This window comes from Carcharodon carcharias, chromosome 10 (genome assembly GCF_017639515.1).
Source record: "Carcharodon carcharias isolate sCarCar2 chromosome 10, sCarCar2.pri, whole genome shotgun sequence".
Taxonomy (NCBI): domain Eukaryota; kingdom Metazoa; phylum Chordata; class Chondrichthyes; order Lamniformes; family Lamnidae; genus Carcharodon; species Carcharodon carcharias.
Genome location: NC_054476.1, coordinates 90,187,212 through 90,212,425, shown reverse-complemented (window position 1 = coordinate 90,212,425; position 25,214 = coordinate 90,187,212). Strand labels below are relative to the sequence as shown.

Here is a 25,214-nt window from a genome sequence, read left to right as displayed (position 1 = left end):
GCCAATGAGTGATGGTTAGTGTGCCATTAATGTACATTTCTGATACTTAAGGTCCATTCAGCTACTGTAGCTTGGTGGTACTGGACCAGAAACTTGATGTTGCCCTGCTCCATGGCCATTGCACACCCCCAACCTACATGGGCTCCCAGTGTCTAAACTTGTCAAATTCAAAATTCCTTCCCCCCTGTTTAAATCCTTCACTCCTTCCTACCTATGTAACTTTATCCAGCTCCACAGCCCTCCAAAACAATGCATTCCTCCAACTCTGGCCCTGTGCATTCCCACCTCCCTTCATCTGCCTGAATCTACACTGGAAGGATTTCCCTACACTGGCCCAGCTCCCTTCACTTCTTTAAGCCCATGTCCCTTTGACTCAGCTTTTAAATCACGCTTCCTTAATCTCCACCTCCTTGATTTGGTGTCAATTTTTTCTGATTGTGCTTCAGTGAGGTGTTTTGGGATATTTCTCCACATAGTACCAGATAAATACTGGTTGTATTTTTGTTGTTGTTGATAGGCCAAATCTCAGCATGGTGAGTTGTAAAGGTGATTAAAATAAATCTGGCAATATGCAGGTTCAGGCCAGAAAAATTATCTTCAATTTGTCAAATTGTTGTGAAAATCCAAGTAGTCACAGAGAAGGGACAGGCCAGGACAAGCTAGTCTATCCTGCACATGATTCCACTCTTATGAAGTGTGGGTGACTCTTAAAGGCTTCTAAAGTGATCAAATAAAACAAAACAGCAAGACAATAGGCCAGCTCTCAAACCATGACAAGATTCAGGCAATCCTTTGAGAGTTCTCATCGATATATGGGGTTTTTTGGATGAGATGGAAGAGAGTCCCCCATATGTATCAATCAAAGCCTAACCCAGTCGTTTTCTTCAGCTGACAGCTAAGAATAGACCCACTAGATTAATCCTATATGCTGCCAGCTTCAATAAACAGCAAGGAAAAATACCTCATGCTGATTGGCACCAATTACCCAACAAATGTACAGATACAAGAATTCAACTCCATATTGACCATTATTTAAAGAAAACACTAAGTGAAGCAATTGGTCAAAGGGCTCTGTTCTTAAAAGGTAAGAGATCATTAAGGTGACCAGCATTGTGCAAGGGTTTAGAGGAATTACAGCCCTTTCTCTGATGAATAAAGTCCTACAGTATGGAGAATCCAATTTGAATGTACGTAGAGGACTCCATGTTTCAACATTGTTCTGTCTACATTTGTAAACCAAACACAGACACCAGCAGAAACATTTAACATTCTAGAAAGAGGAGAGTTTTACATGCAATACAAGCTGATGAAATATTTAGCTTCTAATATTGGCCATTATATTTTCCACATCCATTACTATAACCTTGAGGTGGAATCTTCTTTCATTCTAAACATTCAGCCTTGTTCTTAGCTCTTAATTGTGAAAACATGAGACGCTGTCAGTTATATGTTTATATGTGGTATATTTAGTATCTGAATGAAGAATGGTATGAGATGCCTGAAACATTTTCCTGACTTTTGTCTTCCAGGCCAGGCTGTAGTAAGTTCTGCAGGTAAATCTGGCCTCTGTAATTTCACTCTATGTACTAAGAGTTGTGAAATTTTGAAGTTCACGGGAAAATGTGAAACCACCACAGCGCCCAGCACTACACTGGAATCTACAACAACAGTAACAGTAACTCCCACCACTACAGAAACAACAACATGCTCCTGTACAGCTAATGAACAAATATTATCACCTGGTAAGTGTATCAGTTATTAAATATCTGATATAATCACTCGGCACTCAAGAACCCTGACAGTCATGTCTAACATGTCTCACAATAGCTGAAATAATTGACACAGTTTATTGATGTGAAGTTCCAGTCCCCTCCTCAACATTCTTGTACACAAAGTGTATGTTCTTGTGAATTATTAGGTGTCTGTTCCTAGAATGACTTGTATTGAAACTTGTCATCTCTCCATTTCCCAAAGTAATCTGTCTTCCACATAAATTTGCAAATGATAGAATCAAACTCTGGAGAAATGGACATCTTCCTGCTCTGCACATCTGAATCTGTGGTAAAGTGAGGTACCCTGTCCCTTTAAGAGAATGCAAGTGTACTATCATGTGACAGCATTGACGAATCACCATACAGCATGGGCAACTGGGAACTGTAAGCCAAGTTCTGGAGGTTTCTGAGTGAGCACTTATGATCTGGTGCTCTTCCCTATGTCTCAATAAACCATCACTGTTTATTCTTACATCAGTTTCTCCAGCTTTTTGATTGCAAGAAGCAATTGATGAGAACATAGGAAGGTGTGCTGTTAGAGTTTGGTTGGCCAACAAACTCATTTGCCCAAGGCATAAAATTGGTGATGAGGATAAAGAATAAAAGAAAATAAATTTCAAGACGGGTGAGCAAAGCATTGGAAAGAGCGTCTGTACTTATGTTGTAAAACAGTTGACAGCCGACAATCAGAGCAGAAAGCAGTGCTGTGGTTTAAAATTTTTTTAAAAACTCTGTAGAATCGCAATCGCGGGGATCCCACCAAAACTTGAAAAGAGCACAAAACCCAGCTGAGAAAAGCTGACAGCTGCAGAGGCTAAGTTTAAAAAAAAGTTGTGACTGCTCTTAAACTGGCAATACATTTAAAAGGGTAAATACATGAAAAATGGCTGTGGGCAGAAAATTCTAAGAGATCCCGGAGAGAGGGTGACTCTGCACTAAGCCAAACACCTAAATTCGTCGTTACCTGGAAGGCCTATTGGAAGTGCAGTCCCTTTGCAGACATTCACATTGCTGCAGTTCAGGTGTGTCGATCCATTTGACCCCATTTCAGATGACTGGTCTCAGTATGTCGAACACCTAGCATTCTTTTTGACTGTGAATGACATCACAGGGGAGGAGAAGAAGAGGGTGATTCTTTTGACCTCATGCGGGAGCAACTTGTAGGGGCTGATCCACAGACTTACGTCACCTAGCGCCCCAGACTCGAAGACTTCGATGAGTTAATAAAAATTGTACAGAGCCACCTGTACAGACCAAAGCCCTCAGTTACTTTGCAGCGCTTCAAGTTTAATTCAAGGAACAGGCTTCCACCAGAGGAGACAATAGCTGACTACATGACCATTTTAAAGGCATTAGCTGAACACTGCGAATTCGGAACGTCCATTAGTGATATGTTGAGAGACCGGCTGATATGCGGGATTGGAGATGATACTATCCAGAGGAACTTGCTAGCAGAACCTAGTTTAGACTTTAATAAGGCATTAGAATTAGCTATTGCGATGGAGAGTGCTGTTAGAAATTCTGAAGTTATAAAAGATACACAAAATGGCGTTGTCCATCTGGTCAAGCGGGACAATCCGGCAACAAAATTCACGAAAATTTCAGACTCCGTGGAAAGGCGGGAAACGCTCTCTAGGTCCAGACCATTGAAAAACAACAGTACTGCAGTGAAAACCCACAAAATGAATGAGAGAAATAAATCCAGGCCTCCAGTGAGCGAACAACAACTCAAACAAGTCGAATGCTTTTTCTGCCACTGCTAAGGCCACATAAGGCGGCACTGCAGAGAAAGGCTAAAACAACACTATAAATGCAAAAGGAAAATCATGAAATATGCCTCATGGAAGAGCCAGAAGAAATAGAATCAGACATCCATTCATTATATAACCACAAAGTGGGTAGAACCGAGCCAGTCCAAGTAGCCATAATGATCAATGGACAACCCATTAAGATGGCAGTTGATACGGGAACATCGATGTCCATCATTGGAGAGCATATATTTAGATATCTGAGTGAAGAAACCCATGCTTTGAAGGTAGAAGTTTCGGACACAAAGCTGAGGGGATACACTGTGGAAGAAATAAGACTGAAAAGGTTATGTCAAGTCTCGGCGACATGTGGAGATCAATTTGAAAGGTTGCCTTGTTGGTGGCAGTTGGAGAGGTCCCCAGCTTAATAAACTACAACTGGCTCGAGCATATTAAATTGAAATGGACCAAAATTTTTCAAATTACTACGAAAATCTTACAGGAATTGTTGCAAAAGTGTGCTTCCATTTTCAACGATGAGTTAGGAAGGATTCGAGGCTACAGGCCAGGATCCATGTAGACCCAAATGCAACCCCCAGATTTAGAAGAGCCAGACCAGTCCCTTATGCTCGACAGGACAAAGTTGAAACCAAACTGGACAGACTGGAAAAATTGGGCATCCTACAACCAGTGCAATTTTCTGATGTAACTGTACTGAAGCAGGGCCAAAGCATGTGTTTATGAAGTGACTATAAGCTAACTATCAAGAAGGTGGCCAAACCTGATAGACACACGATACCCAAGATTGAGAAATTGTATTTGAAGTTGGCAGGGGGCACCACATATTTGAAATTAGACATGAGCCATGCCTACAAGCAGGTAAAATTGGAAAAAGAATCTAGGGAATTCATCAACATTAATACGCACCGAGGATTGTATCAATACACATGTCTACTCTTTGGGGTCTCCTCTGCACGTGCTATTTTCCAAAGGATGTTGGAAAGCTTGCTCCAAGGATTGCCCCATATTATCGTTTACTCGGATGATGTATAGGTCACGGGACTGACTGACAATGAACACTTAGCAAATCTAGAAGAGATGCTCAAACGCTTTGCACAAGCGGGGGTACATTTAAAACGAGAGAAGTGTCTGTTCCAAGCTAAGGAGGTAATTTACTCAGGCCACAAGGTTGATGTGCAGGGCCTGCATCTTGTGAAAGAAAAAGTCCAGGCCATTGGTGAGGCACCTGTCCCGAGAAATACCACAGAGCTTAATGCCTTCTTAGGCATGATAAACTACTACAGCTGATTCCTCCCAAATCTCTCGACTGTGCTGGCCCCATTGTACGGCCTGCTTAAGAAGAACCAGAAATGGAGTTGGCAAGCCCCACACCAGGATGCCTTCCTGAAAGTGAAGCGACTGTTAAGATCGTCGGCCTTGTTGGTCCACTTTGACCCTAAGAAGGAATTAATTTTAACATGTGATACGTCCCCTTATGAAATAAGGGCTGTCCTTTCACATCGGATGGTGGATGGCTCCAAACGACCCATTGATTATACATTTCGCACACTCAGTGCCGCAGAGCGACAATATTCCCAGATTGAAAAAGAGAGCTTATCTATTGTGTTCAGTGTCCACAAGTTTCATCAATATCTCCACAGTCGCCATTTCCATATTATAACCGACCACAAATCCTTACTGGGATTATTTGGAGCAGATAAAGCGATACCATCTATCGCATTGGCTCACATCAGGAGATGGCACTAACATTAGCTGCTTATGAATACACTTTTGTTCACCGTTCGGAAACTCAAATTGCACATGCCGACGCACTAAAGCGCCTTCCCCTACCAGCTAATAACAGGGAGGCTCTGATTCCCCAGGAACTGGTCTTAGTGCGAAACTTTCTGGATTCCTCCCTGCTCAGATCAGACAAATCTGTAAGTGGACAGATCGGGACCCACTATTGTCTAATGTCCGGGAGCAGGTCTTGAAAGGTTGGTCAGGTGCATCTAAATCTGAGGGAGTGAAGCCCTATTCTGATTGTAAATATGAACTCTTCTGCCAGGGTGGCATATTACCCTGGGGAGCAAGGGTTATCGTGCCCCCAAGGGAGCAAAGGCCGTTATTAGCCGAGCTACATGGCGCTCACTCGGGCATTAGCAGAATGAAAATACTCGCACGTAGCTATTTGTGGTGGCCAGGCATGGACTTGGATATAGAGACCCAGGTCATAAGCTGTCCTCAGTGCCAGCAGGTGCAAAAGCTCCCCGCTTAGCTCCGTTGCATCCATGGGAATGGCCGGGCGGCCATGGGTGCGCCTCCACGTCGATTATATAGGAGCCTTCTTGGGCAAAACATTCCTTTTACCAATTGACTCCCACTCCAAATGGATGGACATCTATGTAGTCTGGTCATTCACGTCAGCTGCCACCATAGACCATTTGCAGCAGAGTTTTGCAGTGCATGGGTTGCCAGAGGTGCTCGTGTCCGACAACAGGACCACTTTTACCAGTGGGGAGGTTCTACAGGTTCATGACCCTTAACGGCATTACCCATATCAAAGCATCACCCTACCACCCAGCATCGAATGGCATGGCTGAGTAGGTAGTCCAAACCTTTAAATCCAGGATGAAAAAAATGGAAGGGGATTCCATTGGCAAGAGATTGTCCCAGTTCTTGTTCACATACCGAACCATGCCACACACGATGACTGGCATTGTCCCTGCAGAACAATTAATGAAGAGACGTCTCTGCATCTGCCTGATCCTTATCTGGCCAAATTTAGAGGGGAGGGGGAGAAAAGCCAAGCAGCGCAGAAGACCAGGCACGATGGTCATGTCCGCGAAAGAACTTTCATGGTGGGAGATGCGGTCCTCGTGAAGAACTTTAGAGTTGGGCCCAAGTTGCTATTAGGTGAGGTGAGTGCAGTAATTGGACCCCTCTCCAATGATGCATTGGTAAACGGCTGAATAATTAGACGACACGTGGATCATCTCTGCAAAAGAACACCAGTCCCACAAGAAGAAATGCAGTCTCCATCTACGCTTGAGTCTGTGCTGCATGTAGTGGACAGGTCACATGATTTGGAAGCACCGGTGGGGCCTGTGAGACCCGAGGCGGTCGGTGGGACAAACCTGCCAATTTCCACTGAGGAACCGAGGGAACAATTGTCCCCTGAAAAGGAAGTCTCGGAAAAAACAGCCGAGGCTGTTGAACTGAGGTACTCAACACATGCGAGAAAGCCTCCTGAGAAACCTGACCTATAAATAGTTACTTTGTAAATAGCTAATGTGTTTTAAGCTTGTTAGCTGTAAAGGGGGTGGGATGTGGTAAAGTGAGGTACGCTGTCCCTTTAAGAGAATGCAAGTATACTGATCATGTGACAGCATTGATGAATCACTGTACACTGTGGGTGACTGGGAACTGTAAGTCTAGTTCTGGAGGTTTCTGAGTGAGCACGTATGATCTGTTGTCTGCCCTATGTCTCAATAAACCATTACTGTTTACTCTAACATTAACCTCTCCCCATTATAGATTGCAAGAAGCAATTGATAAGAACATTAGGAAGGTGTGCAGTTAGAGATCAGTTGGCCAACAAACTCATTTACCCAAGACATAAAAGAAACTATGATTCCAAATTTCACATTCACATGCCAAAAGTAAAAAATGCTAAATGTTCCCACACAAGATGCTCACTTCGTCTTGTGTGTCCTTTGTCCCAATGAACTATATGTAGACAATGTGCTGTCAGTGGAGTGACTGCAAGCTGGGTCCTAGTTATAATGTTCATCCCACGTTGGGCATCTCCATCGTAAATTATCACCTGTTCAAAACAGACGACGAGTTGGGCAACTTTCCTTTCCTTAGCCCTTTGACTTGCTTCATTTAGTGAAACACTTTTTTATTGTTTCCTCACTGAACGTGATGACGTTTTGCTTTTATATGATGATGACATCATTGTGCATTTGGGCAGGGGATTAATATTGGTTGTAAAGATGGTGCAAGTTTCACTCTGTCCCCAAATTTCCTAGTATTGCTCAATTTGTGTTTTGCACCAACTGTAGCGCATTCATGATCTCTTTCCCACTGCCATTTACCCAAACTGTCAGTCAATTCCTGCATTGCCTTGACACTTCACAATTTCAAGCTGTGACTGGACATGCATCATGGCGCTGTTCTGGTTATTGGGAATCCCCCACTCTCTGGTGCAGTTTGAAGAGGGTATCTTAGAATCACAGGAGAGATTCAAAACTAGGTGAGAATATTTGATGGCACACAACTCAAACGGAATGTAACAAGGTCTAGGCATCAGTGTAGTGGATACATCCAGCGGATTACCTTTTTACCTGATTGGATATTGTTCTTCCTCATTTGTAAAGCAGAATATAACACAAACTAGAAGATGAACAACAAAAGCGAAATGAACTGATGAAATGTTTAGCTTCTAATTTCCCATGTCTATTAATATAACTTTTCATTTCCAAAATTCCAACATTCTAACCAATTGTAATTGTCCCCTTTTAGCACATGCATTTAAAGCCAGTCTGACAATCCCCTAACATATTGCTTTGACATCTCTCACATTCAAGCCACATCTTGAAATGTTTGCAAAGGTTGTTCCAGTTGTATCACTTATTAAGAATCCAATATAATCTTTCATCACACAAGAAACCCGACAAGAATGCCTATTATCTATCATGGTTTCTGCAATGATTGACTCAGTTTATTGATGTGAAGTTCCAGTCCTCTCCTTAACATTCCTGTACACAAAGAGGATGTTTTTGTGAATCATTAGATACCTGTTCCCAGAATGATTTGTATTGAAACGTTTTGTCTGTGCATTTTGCAAAGGAATCTGTCTTCTCCATATGTTTGCAACCAAGAGGAACGGCCCTTGGAGAAATGGACATCTTCATGCTCTGCACATCTGAACCAATGATTCCAGATTTCACATTCACATTCACACACCAATGGTTAAAGACACTGAATGTTTCCACACAAATTGCTCACCTTCACTTCCATGTTGCTTTGACATTTCTCCCTTTCAAGATCCTGAAATGTATAGGATTGTTATTCTTGTAGTTTTGATGTAAGTGCATAGTGTAGCGGTACAATTTGAGGAGTGCCTCTTAATATCCATGGGGAAATGTGCGGGCGCACACCCAAAAGGACTGCTGCCTAGTCAAGATCTCATGACTGCCTGTACCAGAGGACAAATGTTTATTAACCTGTTTGAACATTGTTCTGTCTAAATTCGTAAAACAAAGACAAACACCAATACGACAATTTAAAAACATTATTCAAATATCAGTGTTCTGAATGCAACATGAGCTGATGAAAAATAGAGTTCCAAATTTTGGAAATTATATTTTGAATAGCCCAAGTGAATACTTTGATGTGTAATCTTCTTTCATTGGGACCAAGGAGCCTTGTTCTTAGCTGTTAATGGCCAATCATGAGTCACTGTCACCTATATATTTAGATGTGGAATAATATAATATCTGAGTGAAGAATTGCCATGAGATGTTTGAAACATTTTGTTGACCTTTGTCTTCCAGGCCAGGCTATAGTAAGTTCTGCAAATAAATCTGGCCTCTGTAATTTCACTCTATGTACTAAGAGTTGTGAAATTTTGAAGTACACGGGAAAATGTGAAACCACCACTGTGCCCACCACTACACTGGAATCTACAACAACAGTAACAGTAACTCCCACAACTACAAAAACAACAACATGCTCCTGTACAGCCAATGGACAAATATTATCACCTGGTAAGTGTATCAGTTATTAAATATCTGACACAATCATTTGCCACAAGAGGATACTGTCAATCATATCTATTATCCAGCATGATAGTATGCAATAATTGAAACAGTTTGTTGATGTGAAGTTCCAGACCTCTCCTTCACATTCTTGGACACAAAGTGGATGTTCTTCTGAATAATTAGGCATCTGTTCCCAGGATTATTTGTATTGAAATCTGTCATCTGTCCGATTCAAAATGTGATTTGACATATCCATAAATTTTCAACCGAGAGAAGCCACCCTTGGAGAAATGGATATCTTCATGTTCTGCACATCGGAAATAATGATTCCAGATTTCACATTCACATTCACACACCAATGGTTAAAGATACTAAATGTTTCCACACAGGTTGCTGTGCTCTACTTGTTGCCCTGTGTCCCACTGAAATGAGGAAAGCAACATTGTGTCAATGGAGAGACACCGAGCGAGGTCCAAGCTTTACTGTTCTTACTCTCATTCTGCATTTCCAGAAAAAGTATCACCTGTTTGGAAAGTCCGTACACATTGGGCAACTTTCTAATGATCAGCACTTTTGACTGCTTCATTTAGTCAATCAGTTATCAGTGTATTGTTCTGCACTGAATATGTCCATATGTTTGTTCGTTCGGACAGAGACATTATATTGGTTGTACGAATGGCATAATTTTCACACTGTCCCCAAATTTCTAAGTTTTGCTCACTTTTGTGTTTTGCTCAAACAGAAGCTCTCTGCAGCCCCCAATTCGCTGTTTAGAAACCCATTTAATATGTATCAACGTTGATCAGTCCACATTTTTAAACCAAACACAAACAATTGCAATATCATTTAACATTCTGGAATGAGGAGAGTTAGACCTGTAATCGGGGCGCATGAAATACTTACCTTCTAATACTGGCCGTTATATTTTCCACATCCAGGACTTTCACCTTGAGGTGGAATCTTCTTTCATTCTAAACTTTCAGCGTTGGTCTTAGCACTTAAATGTCAAAATATGAGGCTCTGTCAGCTATAAATTGATTTTTGTTGGTAAGCGTAACATTAGAAGGATGAATGGAAGGAGATGCCTGAAACATTTTCCTGACTTTTGTCTTCCAGGCCAGGCCATAGTAAGTTCTGCAGGTAAATCCGGCCTCTGTAATTTCACTCTATGTACTACGAGTTGTGAAATTTTGAAGTACACGGGAAAATGTGAAACCACCACTGTGCCCAGCACTACACTGGAATCTACAACAACAGTAACGGTAACTCCCACTACTACAGAAAAAACAACATGCTCCTGTACAGCCAATGGACAAATATTATCAGCCGGTAAGTGAATCCGTTATTAAAAATCTGACACGTGCACTCGTCACATAAGAAGCCTGAAAATCAGGTCAATTATCTTTCACGATTGTCTGCAATAATTGACACAGCTTATTGACATGAAGTTCCAGTTCTCTCCTTCACATTCTTGTTCACAAGCTAGATGTTCTTGTGAATCATTAGGTATCTCTTGCCAGCATGATCCCTAATGAAAGTTGTCGCTGTCCATTTCGAAAAGTGATTTGTCGTCTCCATAAGTTTGAAAATGAGAGTAGCAACCCTTGGAGAAATTGACATCTTCATGCTCTGCACATCTGAAACAATGATTCCAGATTTCACATTCACATTCACACAGCAATGGTTAAAGACACTGAATGCTTCCACACGAGCTGCTCACCTTCACTTCCATATTGCATTGACATTTCTCCCTTTCAAGTCAGATCTTGAAATGTATAGGATTGTTATTCTTGTAGTTTTGAATGTGAGTCCACAGTTTAGTTGTACAACTTCAGGAGTGCCTCATACTATCAGGGGAGAGAATTGAAGATTGACTGGTGAGGAAATGTTTAGGGGCACAAGCGAAAGGAATACTGCATCTTCTAGATCTCAGTACAGTCTGGACAAGAGGATAAATGTATTTTATCCCATTTGACCTTTGTTCTGTGTAAATACGTAAACCAAAGTCAAGAACCAATATGACAATTTAACAACATTATACAAATATCAGTGTTCTGAATGCAACATGAGCTGATGAAAAATAGAGTGCCAAATTTTGGAAATTCTGTTTTGAATAGCCCAAGCGAATACTTTGATGTTTAATCTTCTTTCATTGGAACCATAGAGCCTTGTTCTTAGCTGTTAATGGGCAATCATGAGTCACTGCCACCTGTATATTTACATTTGGAATAATATAATATCTGAGTGAAGAATTGCCATGAGATGTTTGAAACATTTTGTTGTCCTTTGCCTTCCAGGCCAGGCAATAGTGAGTTCTGCAGGTAAATCCGGCCTCTGTAGTTTCACTCTATGTACTAAGAGTTGTGAAATTTTGAAGTACATGGGAAAATGTGAAACCAGTAGAGTGCCCACCACTACACTCGAATCTACAACAACAGTAACAGTGACTCCCACTACTACAGAAACAACAACATGCTCCTGTACAGCCAATGGACAAATATTATCACCCGGTAAGTGTATCAGTTATTAAATATCTGACACAAACATTTGCCACAAGAGGATACTGTCAATCATACCTATTATCCAGCATGATAGTATGCAATAATTGACACAGTTTGTTGATGTGAAGTTCTAGACCTCTCCTTCACATTCTTGGACACAAAGTGGATGTTCTTCTGAATAATTAGGAATCTGTTCCCAGGATTATTTGTATTGAAACTTGTCGTCTGTCCCATTCAAAATGTGATTTGACGTCTCCATAAGTATTCAACCGAGAGAATCAGCCCTTGGACACATGGATATCTTCATGCTTTGCACATCTGAAATAATGATTCCAGTTTTCAAATTCACACTCACACACCAAAGATTAAAGATATTAAATGTCCACACAAGTTGCTGTGCTCTACTTGTTGCTCTATGTCCCCCTGGACTTGAGGAATACAACATTGTGTCAATGGAGAGACACCAAGCGAGGTCCAAGCTTTAATGTTGTTACTCTCATTCTGCATTTCCAGAAAAAAGTCTCGCCTGTTTGGAAAGTCCGTACAAATTGGGCAACTTTCTAATGATCAGCACTTTTGACTGCTTCATTTAGTCAATCAGTTATCAGTGTATTGTTCTGCACTGAATATATCCATATGATTGTTCGTTCAGGCAGAGACATTATATTGGTTGAACGAATGGCATAATTTTCACACTGTCCCCAAATTTCTAAGTTTTGCTCACTTTTGTGTTTTGCTCAAACAGAAGCTCTCTGCAGCCCCCAATTCGCTCTTTAGAAACCCATTTAACATGTATCAACATTGTTCAGTCCACATTTTTAAACCAAACACAAAGAATTGCAATATCATTTAACATTCTGGAATGAGGAGAGTTAGACCTGTAATCGGGGCGCATCGAATACTTAGCTTCTAATACTGGCCGTTATATTTTCCACATCCAGGACTTTCACCTTGAGGTGGAATCTTCTTTCGTTCTAAACTTTCAGCATTGGTCTTAGCTCTTAAATGTCAAAATTTGAGGCTCTGTCAGCTATATATTGATTTTTGTTGGTAAACGTAATATTAGAAGGATGAATGGAAGGAGATGCCTGAAACCTTTTCCTGACTTTTGTCTTCCAGGCCAGGCTATTGTAAGTTCTGCAGGTAAATCTGGCCTCTGTAATTTCACCCTATGTACTAAGAGTTGTGAAATTTTGAAGTACACGGGAAAATGTGAAACCACCACAGCGCCCAGCACTACACTAGAATCTACAACAACAGTAACAGTGACTCCCACCACTACAGAAACAACAACATGCTCCTGTACAGCCAATGGACAAATATTATCACCCGGTAAGTGTATCAATTATTAAATATCTGACATAATCATTTGCCACAAGAGAATACAGTCAATCACGTCTAATATCCAGCATGATTGTATGCAATAATTGACAAAGTTTGTTGATGTGAAGATCCAGACCTCTCCTTCACGTTCTTGGATACAAAGTCAATGATCCCGTGAATAATTAGGCATCCGTTCCCAGGATTATTTGTATTGAAATTTGGCATCTGTCCATTTCGAATTGTAATTTGAAATCTCCATAAGTTTTCAACTGAGAGAATCATCCCTTGGAGAAATGGACATCTTCATGCTCTGCACATCTGAAACAATGATTCCAGATTTCACATTCACGTTCACACGCCAATGGTTAAAGATACTAAATGTTTCCACACAGGTTGCTGTGCTCTACTTGTTGCTCTGTGTCCCACTGGATTTTGAAAATCAACATTGTGTCAATGGAGAGACGCCGAGCGAGGTCCAATCAGTAATGTCTGTACTCTCATTCTGCATTTCCAGCAAAAGTATCGCCTGTTCAGAAAGTTTGCACAAATTGGGCAATTATCTAACACTCAGCACTATTGACTTCTTCATTTAGTCAATCAGTTATCAGTGTTTTGTGCTGCAATGAATATGTCCAAATGATTGTTCATTCAGGCAGAGACATAACATCAGTTGTACGGGTGGCACGAGTTTCACGCTGTCCCCAAATTTCTCTGTTTTGCTCACTTTTGTGTTTTGCTCAAACAGAAGCTCTCTACAGCCCCCAATTCGCTCTTTAGAAACCCATTTAAGGTGTATCAACATTGTTCAGTCCACATTTGTAAACCAAACCCAAACAATAGCAGAATCATTTCACATTCTCGAAAGAGGAGAGTTCGACCTGCAATTGGAGCTCATGAAATATTTAGGTTCTAATATTGGCCGTTATATTTTCCACGTCCATGACTATAACCTTGAGGTGGAATCTTCTTTTGTTCTAAACATTCAGCAATGATCTCAGCTCTTAAATGTCAAATTAAGAGGCTGTGTCAGCGATATGTTTAATTTTGTTGGTAAGCGTAATATCAGAGTGATGAATGGAAGGAGATGGCTGAAACTTTTCCTGACTTTTGTCTTCCAGGCCAGGCCATAGTAAGTTCTGCAGGTAAATCCGGCCTCTGTAATTTCACTCTATGTACTACGAGTTGTGAAATTTTGAAGTACACGGGAAAATGTGAAACCACCACTGTGCCCACCACTACACTGGAATCTACAACAACAGTAACAGTAACTCCCACCACTACAGAAACAACAACATGCTCCTGTACAGCCAATGGACAAATATTATCACCCGGTAAGTGTATCGGTTATTAAGTATCTGACACATGCACTCTTCACACAAGAAGCCTGAAAATCAGGTCAATTATCTTTCACGATTGTCTGCAATAATTGACACAGCTTATTGACATGAAGTTCCAGTTCTCTCCTTCACATTCTTGTTCACAAGCTAGATGTTCTTGTGAATCATTAGGTCTCTCTTCTCAGAATGATCCCTAATGAAATTTGTCGCTGTCCATTTTGAAAAGTGATTTGTCGTCTCCATAAGTTTGAAAATGAGAGTAGCAGCCCTTGGAGAAATGGACATCTTCATGCTCTGCACATCTGAAACAATGATTCCAGATTTCACATTCACATTCACACAGCAATGGTTAAAGACACTGAATGCTTCCACACGAGCTGCTCACCTTCACTTCCATATTGCATTGACATTTCTCCCTTTCAAGTCAGATCTTGAAATGTATAGGATTGTTATTCGTGTAGTTTTGAATGTGAGTCCACAGTTTAGTTGTGCCACTTCAGGAGTGCCTCATACTATCAGGGGAGAGACTTGAAGATTGACTGGTGAGGAAATGTTTGGGGGCACAACCGAAAGGAATACTGCATCTTCTAGATCTCAGTACAGTCTGGACAAGAGGATAAATGTATTGTATCCCATTTGACCTTTGTTCTGTGTAAATACGTAAACCAAAGTCAAGAACCAATACGACGATTTACCAATATTATACAAATATCAGTGTTCTGAATGCAACATGAGCTGATGAAAAATAGAGTGCCAAATTTTGGACATTATGTTTTGAATAGCCCAAGCGAATACTTTGATGTTTAATCTTCTTTCATTGGAACCATAGAGCCTTGTTGTTAGCTGTTAATGTGCAATCATGAGTCACTGCCACCTGTATATTTACATGTGGAATAATTTTAAATGAGTGAAAAATTGCCATGAGATGTTTGAAACCATTTGTTGAACTTTGTCTTCCAGGCCAGGCTATAGTGAGTTCTGCAGGTAAATCCGGCCTCTGTAATTTCACTCTATGTACTAAGAGTTGTGAAATTTTGAAGTACACGGGAAAATGTGAAACCACTACAGTGCCCACCACTACACTCGAATCTAAAACAACAGTAACAGTGACTCCCACTACTACAGAAACAACAACATGCTCCTGTACAGCCAATGGACAAATATTATCACCCGGTAAGTGTATCAGTTATTAAATATCTGACACAAACATTTGCCACAAGAGGATACTGTCAATCATATCTATTATCCAGCATGATAGTATGCAATAATTGACACAGTTTGTTGATGTGAAGTTCCAGACCTCTCCTTCACATGCTTGGACACAAAGTGGATGTTCTTCTGAATAATTAGGCATCTGTTCCCAGGATTATTGGGATTGAAATTTGTCATCTGTCCCATTCAAAATGTGATTTGACGTCTCCATAAGTATTCAACCGAGAGAATCAGCCCTTGGAGAAATGGACATCTTCATGCTTTGCACATCTGAAATAATGATTCCAGTTTTCAAATTCACATTCAGACGCCAAAGATTAAAGATATTAAATGTCCACACAAGTTGCTGTGCTCTACTTGTTGCTCTATGTCCCCCTGGACTTGAGGAATACAACATGGTGTCAATGGAGAGACACCGAGCGAGTTCCAAGCTTTAATGTTCTTACTCTCATTCTGCATTTCCAGAAAAAAGTCTCGCCTGTTTGGAAAGTCTGTACAAATTGGGCAACTTTCTAATGATCAGCACTTTTGACTGCTTCATTTAGTCAATCAGTTATCAGTGTATTGTTCTGCACTGAATATATCCATATGATTGTTCGTTCAGGCAGAGACATTATATTGGTTGAACGAATGGCATAATTTTCACACTGTCCCCAAATTTCTAAGTTTTGCTCACTTTTGTGTTTTGCTCAAACAGAAGCTCTCTGCAGCCCCCAATTCGCTCTTTAGAAACCCATTTAACATGTATCAACATTGTTCAGTCCACATTTTTAAACCAAACACAAAGAATTGCAATATCATTTAACATTCTGGAATGAGGAGAGTTAGACCTGTAATCGGGGCGCATCGAATACTTAGCATCTAATACTGGCCATGATATTTTCCACATGCAGGACTTTGACCTTGAGGTGGAATCTTCTTTCGTTCTAAACTTTCAGCATTGGTCTTAGCTCTTAAATGTCAAACTATGAGGCTCTGTCAGCTATATATTGATTTTTGTTGGTAAGCGTAATATTAGAAGGATGAATGGAAGGAGATGCCTGAAACCTTTTCCTGACTTTTGTCTTCCAGGCCAGGCTATCGTAAGTTCTGCAGGTAAATCTGGCCTCTGTAATTTCACTCTATGTACTAAGAGTTGTGAAATTTTGAAGTACACGGGAAAATGTGAAACCACCACAGCACCCAGCACTACACTAGAATCTACAACAACAGTAACAGTGACTCCCACCACTACAGAAACAACAACATGCTCCTGTGCAGCCAATGGACAAATATTATCACCCGGTAAGTGTATCAATTATTAAATATCTGACATAATCATTAGCCACAAGAGAATACAGTCAATCACGTCTAATATCCAGCATGATTGTATGCAATAATTGACACAGTTTGTTGATGTGAAGATCCAGACCTCTCCTTCACGTTCTTGGATACAAAGTCAATGTTCCCGTGAATAATTAGGCATCCGTTCCCAGGATTATTTGTATTGAAATTTGGCATCTGTCCATTTCGAATTGTAATTTGAAATCTCCATAAGTTTTCAACTGAGAGAATCGTCCCTTGGAGAAATGGATATCTTCATGCTCTGCACATCTGAAACAATGATTCCAGATTTCACATTCACGTTCACACGCCAATGGTTAAAGATACTAAATGTTTCCACACAGGTTGCTGTGCTCTACTTGTTGCTCTGTGTCCCACTGGATTTTGAAAATCAACATTGTGTCAATGGAGAGACGCCAAGCGAGGTCCAATCAGTAATGTTTGTACTCTCATTCTACATTTCCAGCAAAAGTATCGCCTGTTCAGAAAGTTTGCACAAATTGGGCAATTATCTAACACTCAGCACTATTGACTTCTTCATTTAGTCAATCAGTTATCAGTGTCTTGTGCTGCACTGAATATGTCCAAATGATTGTTCATTCAGGCAGAGACATAATATCAGTTGTACGGGTGGCACAAGTTTCACGCTGTCCCCAAATTTCTCTGTTTTGCTCACTTTTGTGTTTTGCTCAAACAGAAGCTCTCTACAGCCCCCAATTCGCTCTTTAGAAACCCATTTAAGGTGTATCAACATTGTTCAGTCCACACTTGTAAATCAAACCCAAACAATAGCAGAATCATTTAACATTCTCGAAAGAGGAGAGTTCGACCTGCAATTGGAGCTCATGAAATATTTAGGTTCTAATATTGGCCGTTATATTTTCCACGTCCATGACTATAACCTTGAGGTGGAATCTACTTTTGTTCTAAACATTCAGCAATGATCTCAGCTCTTAAATGTCAAATTAAGAGGCTGTGTCAGCGATATGTTTAATTTTGTTGGTAAGCGGAATATCAGAGTGATGAATGGAAGGAGATGGCTGAAACTTTTCCTGACTTTTGTCTTCCAGGCCAGGCCATAGTAAGTTCTGCAGGTAAATCCGGCCTCTGTAATTTCACTCTATGTACTACGAGTTGTGAAATTTTGAAGTACACGGGAAAATGTGAAACCACCACTGTGCCCACCACTACACTGGAATCTACAACAACAGTAACAGTAACTCCCACCACTACAGAAACAACAACATGCTCCTGTACAGCCAATGGACAAATATTATCACCCGGTAAGTGTATCAGTTATTAAACATCTGACACAAACATTTGCCACAAGAGGATACTGTCAATCATATCTATTATCCAGCATGATAGTATGCAATAATTGACACAGTTTGTTGATGTGAAGTTCCAGACCTCTCCTTCACATTCTTGGACACAAAGTGGATGTTCTTCTGAACAATTAGGCATCTGTTCCCAGGATTATTTGTATTGAAATTTGTCGTCTGTCCCATTCAAAATGTGATTTGACGTCTCCATAAGTATTCAACCGTGAGAATCAGCCCTTGGAGAAATGGACATCTTCATGCTTTGCACATCTGAAATAATGATTCCAGTTTTCAAATTCACATTCACACGCCAAAGATTAAAGATATTAAATGTCCACACAAGTTGCTGTGCTCTACTTGTTGCTCTCCTTCCCCCTGGACTTGAGGAATACAACATGGTGTCAATGGAGAGACACCGAGCGAGGTCCAAGCTTTAATGTTCTTACTGTCATTCTGCATTTCCAGAAAAAGGTCTCGCCTGTTTGGAAAGTCCGTACAAATTGGGCAACTTTCTAATGATCAGCACTTTTGACTGCTTCATTTAGTCAATCAGTTATCAGTGTATTGTTCTGCACTGAATATATCCATATGATTGTTCGTTCAGGCAGAGACATTATATTGGTTGAACGAATGGCATAATTTTCACACTGTCCCTAAATTTCTAAGTTTTGCTCACTTTTGTGTTTTGCTCAAACAGAAGCTCTCTGCAGCCCCCAATTCGCTCTTTAGAAACCCATTTAACATGTATCAACATTGTTCAGTCCACATTTTTAAACCAAACACAAAGAATTGCAATATCATTTAACATTCTGGAATGAGGAGAGTTAGACCTGTAATCGGGGCGCATCGAATACTTAGCATCTAATACTGGCCATTATATTTTCCACATCCATGACTTTGACCTTGAGGTGGAATCTTCTTTCGTTCTAAACTTTCAGCATTGGTCTTAGCTCTTAAATGTCAAACTATGAGGCTCTGTCAGCTATATATTGATTTTTGTTGGTAAGCGTAATATTAGAAGGATGAATGGAAGGAGATGCCTGAAACCTTTTCCTGACTTTTGTCTTCCAGGCCAGGCTATTGTAAGTTCTGCAGGTAAATCTGGCCTCTGCAATTTCACTCTATGTACTAAGAGTTGTGAAATCTTGAAGTACACGGGAAAATGTGAAACCACCACAGCACCCAGCACTACACTAGAATCTACAACAACAGTAACAGTGACTCCCACCACTACAGAAACAACAACATGCTCCTGTGCAGCCAATGGACAAATATTATCACCCGGTAAGTGTATCAATTATTAAATATCTGACATAATCATTTGCCACAAGAGAATACAGTCAATCACGTCTAATATCCAGCATGATTGTATGCAATAATTGACACAGTTTGTTGATGTGAAGATCCAGACCTCTCCTTCACGTTCTTGGATACAAAGTCAATGTTCCCGTGAATAATTAGGCATCCGTTCCCAGGATTATTTGTATTGAAATTTGGCATCTTCTATTTCGAATTGTAATTTGAAATCTCCATAAGTTTTCAACTGAGAGAATCGTCCCTTGGAGAAATGGACATCTTCATGCTCTGCACATCTGAAACAATGATTCCAGATTTCACATTCACGTTCACACGCCAATGGTTAAAGATACTAAATGTTTCCACACAGGTTGCTGTGCTCTACTTGTTGCTCTGTGTCCCACTGGATTTTGAAAATCAACATTGTGTCACTGGAGAGACGCCGAGCGAGGTCCAATCAGTAATGTTTGTACTCTCATTCTACATTTCCAGCAAAAGTATCGCCTGTTCAGAAAGTTTGCAAAATTGGGCAATTATCTAACACACAGCACTATTGACTTCTTCATTTAGTCAATCAGTTATCAGTGTCTTGTGCTGCACTGAATATGTCCAAATGATTGATCATTCAGGCAGAGACATAATATCAGTTGTACGGGTGGCACAAGTTTCACGCTGTCCCCAAATTTCTCTGTTTTGCTCACTTTTGTGTTTTGCTCAAACAGAAGCTCTCTACAGCCCCCAATTCGCTCTTTAGAAACCCATTTAAGGTGTATCAACATTGTTCAGTCCACACTTGTAAACCAAACCCAAACAATAGCAGAATCATTTAACATTCTCGAAAGAGGAGAGTTCGACCTGCAATTGGAGCTCATGAAATATTTAGGTTCTAATATTGGCCGTTATATTTTCCACGTCCATGACTATAACCTTGAGGTGGAATCTTCTTTTGTTCTAAACATTCAGCAATGATCTCAGCTCTTAAATGTCAAATTAAGAGGCTGTGTCAGCGATATGTTTAATTTTGTTGGTAAGCGTAATATCAGAGTGATGAATGGAAGGAGATGGCTGAAACTTTTCCTGACTTTTGTCTTCCAGGCCAGGCCATAGTAAGTTCTGCAGGTAAATCCGGCCTCTGTAATTTCACTCTATGTACTACGAGTTGTGAAATTTTGAAGTACACGGGAAAATGTGAAACCACCACTGTGCCCACCACTACACTGGAATCTACAACAACAGTAACAGTAACTCCCACCACTACAGAAACAACAACATGCTCCTGTACAGCCAATGGACAAATATTATCACCCGGTAAGTGTATCCGTTATTAAAAATCTGACACATGCACTCATCACACAAGAAGCCTGAAAATCAGGTCAATTATCTTTCACGATTGTCTGCAATAATTGACACATCTTATTGACATGAAGTTCCAGTTCTCTCCTTCACATTCTTGTTCACAAGCTAGATGTTCTTGTGAATCATTAGGTATCTCTTCCCAGAATGATCCCAAATGAAAGTTGTCGCTGTCCATTTCGAAAAGTGATTTGTCGTCTCCATAAGTTTGAAAATGAGAGTAGCAGCCCTTGGAGAAATGGACATCTTCATGCTCTGCACATCTGAAACAATGATTCCAGATTTCACATTCACAATCACACAGCAATGGTTAAAGTCACTGAATGCTTCCACACGAGCTGCTCACCTTCACTTCCATATTGCTTTGACATTTCTCCCTTTCAAGTCAGATCTTGAAATGTATAGGATTGTTATTCGTGTAGTTTTGAATGTGAGTCCACAGTTTAGTTGTACAACTTCAGGAGTGCCTCATACTATCAGGGGAGAGACTTGAAGATTGACTGGTGAGGAAATGTTTGGGGGCACAACCGAAAGGAATACTGCATCTTCTAGATCTCAGAACAGTCTGGACAAGAGGATAAATGTATTTTATCCCATTTGACCTTTGTTCTGTGTAAATACGTAAACCAAAGTCAAGAACCAGTACGACGATTTACCAATATTATACAAATATCAGTGTTCTGAATGCAACATGAGCTGATGAAAAATAGAGTGCCAAATTTTGGACATTCTGTTTTGAATAGCCCAAGCGAATACTTTGATGTTTAATCTTCTTTCATTGGAACCATAGAGCCTTGTTCTTAGCTGTTAATGGGCAATCATGAGTCACTGCCACCTGTATATTTACATGTGGAATAATATAATGTGAGTGAAGAATTGCCATGAGATGTTTGAAACATTTTGTTGAACTTTGTCTTCCAGGCCAGGCTATAGTGAGTTCTGCAGGTAAATCCGGCCTCTGTAATTTCACTCTATGTACTAAGAGTTGTGAAATTTTGAAGTACACGGGAAAATGTGAAACCACTACAGTGCCCACCACTACACTCGAATCTAAAACAACAGTAACAGTGACTCCCACTACTACAGAAACAACAACATGCTCCTGTACAGCCAATGGACAAATATTATCACCCGGTAAGTGTATCAGTTATTAAATATCTGACACAATCATTTGCCACAAGAGGATACTGTCAATCATATCTATTATCCAGCATGATAGTATGCAATAATTGACACAGTTTGTTGATGTGAAGTTCCAGACCTCTCCTTCACATTCTTGGACACAAAGTGGATGTTCTTCTGAATAATCAGGCATCTGTTCCCAGGATTATTTGTATTGAAATTTGTCGTCTGTCCCATTCAAAATGTGATTTGACGTCTCCATAAGTATTCAACCGTGAGAATCAGCCCTTGTAGAAATGGACATCTTCATGCTTTGCACATCTGAAATAATGATTCCAGTTTTCAAATTCACATTCACACGCCAAAGATTAAAGATATTAAATGTCCACACAAGTTGCTGTGCTCTACTTGTTGCTCTATGTCCCCCTGGACTTGAGGAATACAACATGGTGTCAATGGAGAGACACCGACCGAGGTCCAAGATTTAATGTTCTTACTCTCATTCTGCATTTCCAGAAAAAAGTCTCGCCTGTTTGGAAAGTCCGTACAAATTGGGCAACTTTCTAATGATCAGCACTTTTGACTGCTTCATTTAGTCAATCAGTTATCAGTGTATTGTTCTGCACTGAATATATCCATATGATTGTTCGTTCAGGCAGAGACATTATATTGGTTGAACGAATGGCATAATTTTCACACTGTCCCCAAATTTCTAAGTTTTGCTCACTTTTGTGTTTTGCTCAAACAGAAGCTCTCTGCAGCCCCCAATTCGCTCTTTAGAAACCCATTTAACATGTATCAACATTGTTCAGTCCACATTTTTAAACCAAACACAAAGAATTGCAATATCATTTAACATTCTGGAATGAGGAGAGTTAGACCTGTAATCGGGGCGCATCAAATACTTAGCGTCTAATACGGGCCATTATATTTTCCACATGCAGGACTTTGACCTTGAGGTGGAATCTTCTTTCGTTCTAAACTTTCAGCATTGGTCTTAGCTCTTAAATGTCAAACTATGAGGCTCTGTCCGCTATATATTGATTTTTGTTGGTAAGCGTAATATTAGAAGGATGAATGGAAGGAGATGCCTGAAACCTTTTCCTGACTTTTGTCTTCCAGGCCAGGCTATTGTAAGTTCTGCAGGTAAATCTGGCCTCTGTAATTTCACTCTATGTACTAAGAGTTGTGAAATTTTGAAGTACACGGGAAAATGTGAAACCACCACAGCGCCCAGCACTACACTCGAATCTAAAACAACAGTAACAGTGACTCCCACTACTACAGAAACAACAACATGCTCCTGTACAGCCAATGGACAAATATTATCACCCGGTAAGTGTATCAATTATTAAATATCTGACATAATCATTTGCCACAAGAGAATGCTGTCAATCACGTCTAATATCCAGCATGATTGTATGCAATAATTGACACAGTTTGTTGATGTGAAGATCCAAACCTCTCCTTCACGTTCTTGGATACAAAGTCAATGTTCCCGTGAATAATTAGGCATCCGTTCCCAGGATTATTTGTATTGAAATTTGGCATCTGTCCATTTCGAATTGTAATTTGAAATCTCCATAAGTTTTCAACTGAGAGAATCGTCCATTGGAGAAATGGACATCTTCATACTCTGCACATCTGAAACAATGATTCCAGATTTCACATTCACGTTCACACGCCAATGGTTAAAGATACTAAATGTTTCCACACAGGTTGCTGTGCTCTACTTGTTGCTCTGTGTCCCACTGGATTTTGAAAATCAACATTGTGTCACTGGAGAGACGCCGAGCGAGGTCCATTCAGTAATGTTTGTACTCTCATTCTACATTTCCAGCAAAAGTATCGCCTGTTCAGAAAGTTTGCAAAATTGGGCAATTATCTAACACACAGCACTATTGACTTCTTCATTTAGTCAATCAGTTATCAGTGTCTTGTGCTGCACTGAATATGTCCAAATGATTGTTCATTCAGGCAGAGACATAACATCAGTTGTACGGGTGGCACAAGTTTCACGCTGTCCCCAAATTTCTCTGTTTTGCTCACTTTTGTGTTTTGCTCAAACAGAAGCTCTCTACAGCCCCCATTTCGCTCTTTAGAAACCCATTTAAGGTGTATCAACATTGTTCAGTCCACATTTGTAAACCAAACCCAAACAATAGCAGAATCATTTAACATTCTCGAAAGAGGAGAGTTCGACCTGCAATTGGAGCTCATGAAATATTTAGGTTCTAATATTGGCCGTTATATTTTCCACGTCCATGACTATAACCTTGAGGTGGAATCTTCTTTTGTTCTAAACATTCAGCAATGATCTCAGCTCTTAAATGTCAAATTAAGAGGCTGTGTCAGCGATATGTTTAATTTTGTTGGTAAGCGTAATATCAGAGTGATGAATGGAAGGAGATGGCTGAAACTTTTCCTGACTTTTGTCTTCCAGGCCAGGCCATAGTAAGTTCTGCAGGTAAATCCGGCCTCTGTAATTTCACTCTATGTACTACGAGTTGTGAAATTTTGAAGTACACGGGAAAATGTGAAACCACCACTGTGCCCACCACTACACTGGAATCTACAACAACAGTAACAGTAACTCCCACCACTACAGAAACAACAACATGCTCCTGTACAGCCAATGGACAAATATTATCACCCGGTAAGTGTATCCTTTATTAAAAATCTGACACATGCACTCGTCACACAAGAAGCCTGAAAATCAGGTCAATTATCTTTCACGATTGTCTGCAATAATTGACACAGCTTATTGAAGTTCCAGTTCTCTCCTTCACATTCTTGTTCACAAGCTAGATGTTCTTGTGAATCATTAGGTATCTCTTCTCAGAATGATCCCTAATGAAAGTTGTCGCTGTCCATTTCGAAAAGTGATTTGTCGTCTCCATAAGTTTGAAAATGAGAGTAGCAGCCCTTGGAGAAATGGACATCTTCATGCTCTGCACATCTGAAACAATGATTCCAGATTTCACATTCACATTCACACAGCAATGGTTAAAGACACTGAATGCTTCCACACGAGCTGCTCACCTTCACTTCCATATTGCTTTGACATTTCTCCCTTTCAAGTCAGATCTTGAAATGTATAGGATTGTTATTCGTGTAGTTTTGAATGTGAGTCCACA

General features: G+C 40.3%; 1 protein-coding gene across 1 annotated transcript in view; it reads left to right on the top strand.

Annotated features, from left to right (window-relative positions):
• Positions 1-25,214, top strand: part of LOC121282851 (mucin-2-like) — a 261,009-nt gene that overhangs the window by 78,696 nt on the left and 157,099 nt on the right. The window contains exons 31-33 of the mRNA XM_041196665.1: positions 9,082-9,294; positions 10,405-10,617; positions 19,378-19,590. Of these exons, the coding sequence (XP_041052599.1) occupies positions 9,082-9,294; positions 10,405-10,617; positions 19,378-19,590 (639 nt within the window). The remainder of the gene's footprint in view (positions 1-9,081; positions 9,295-10,404; positions 10,618-19,377; positions 19,591-25,214) is intronic.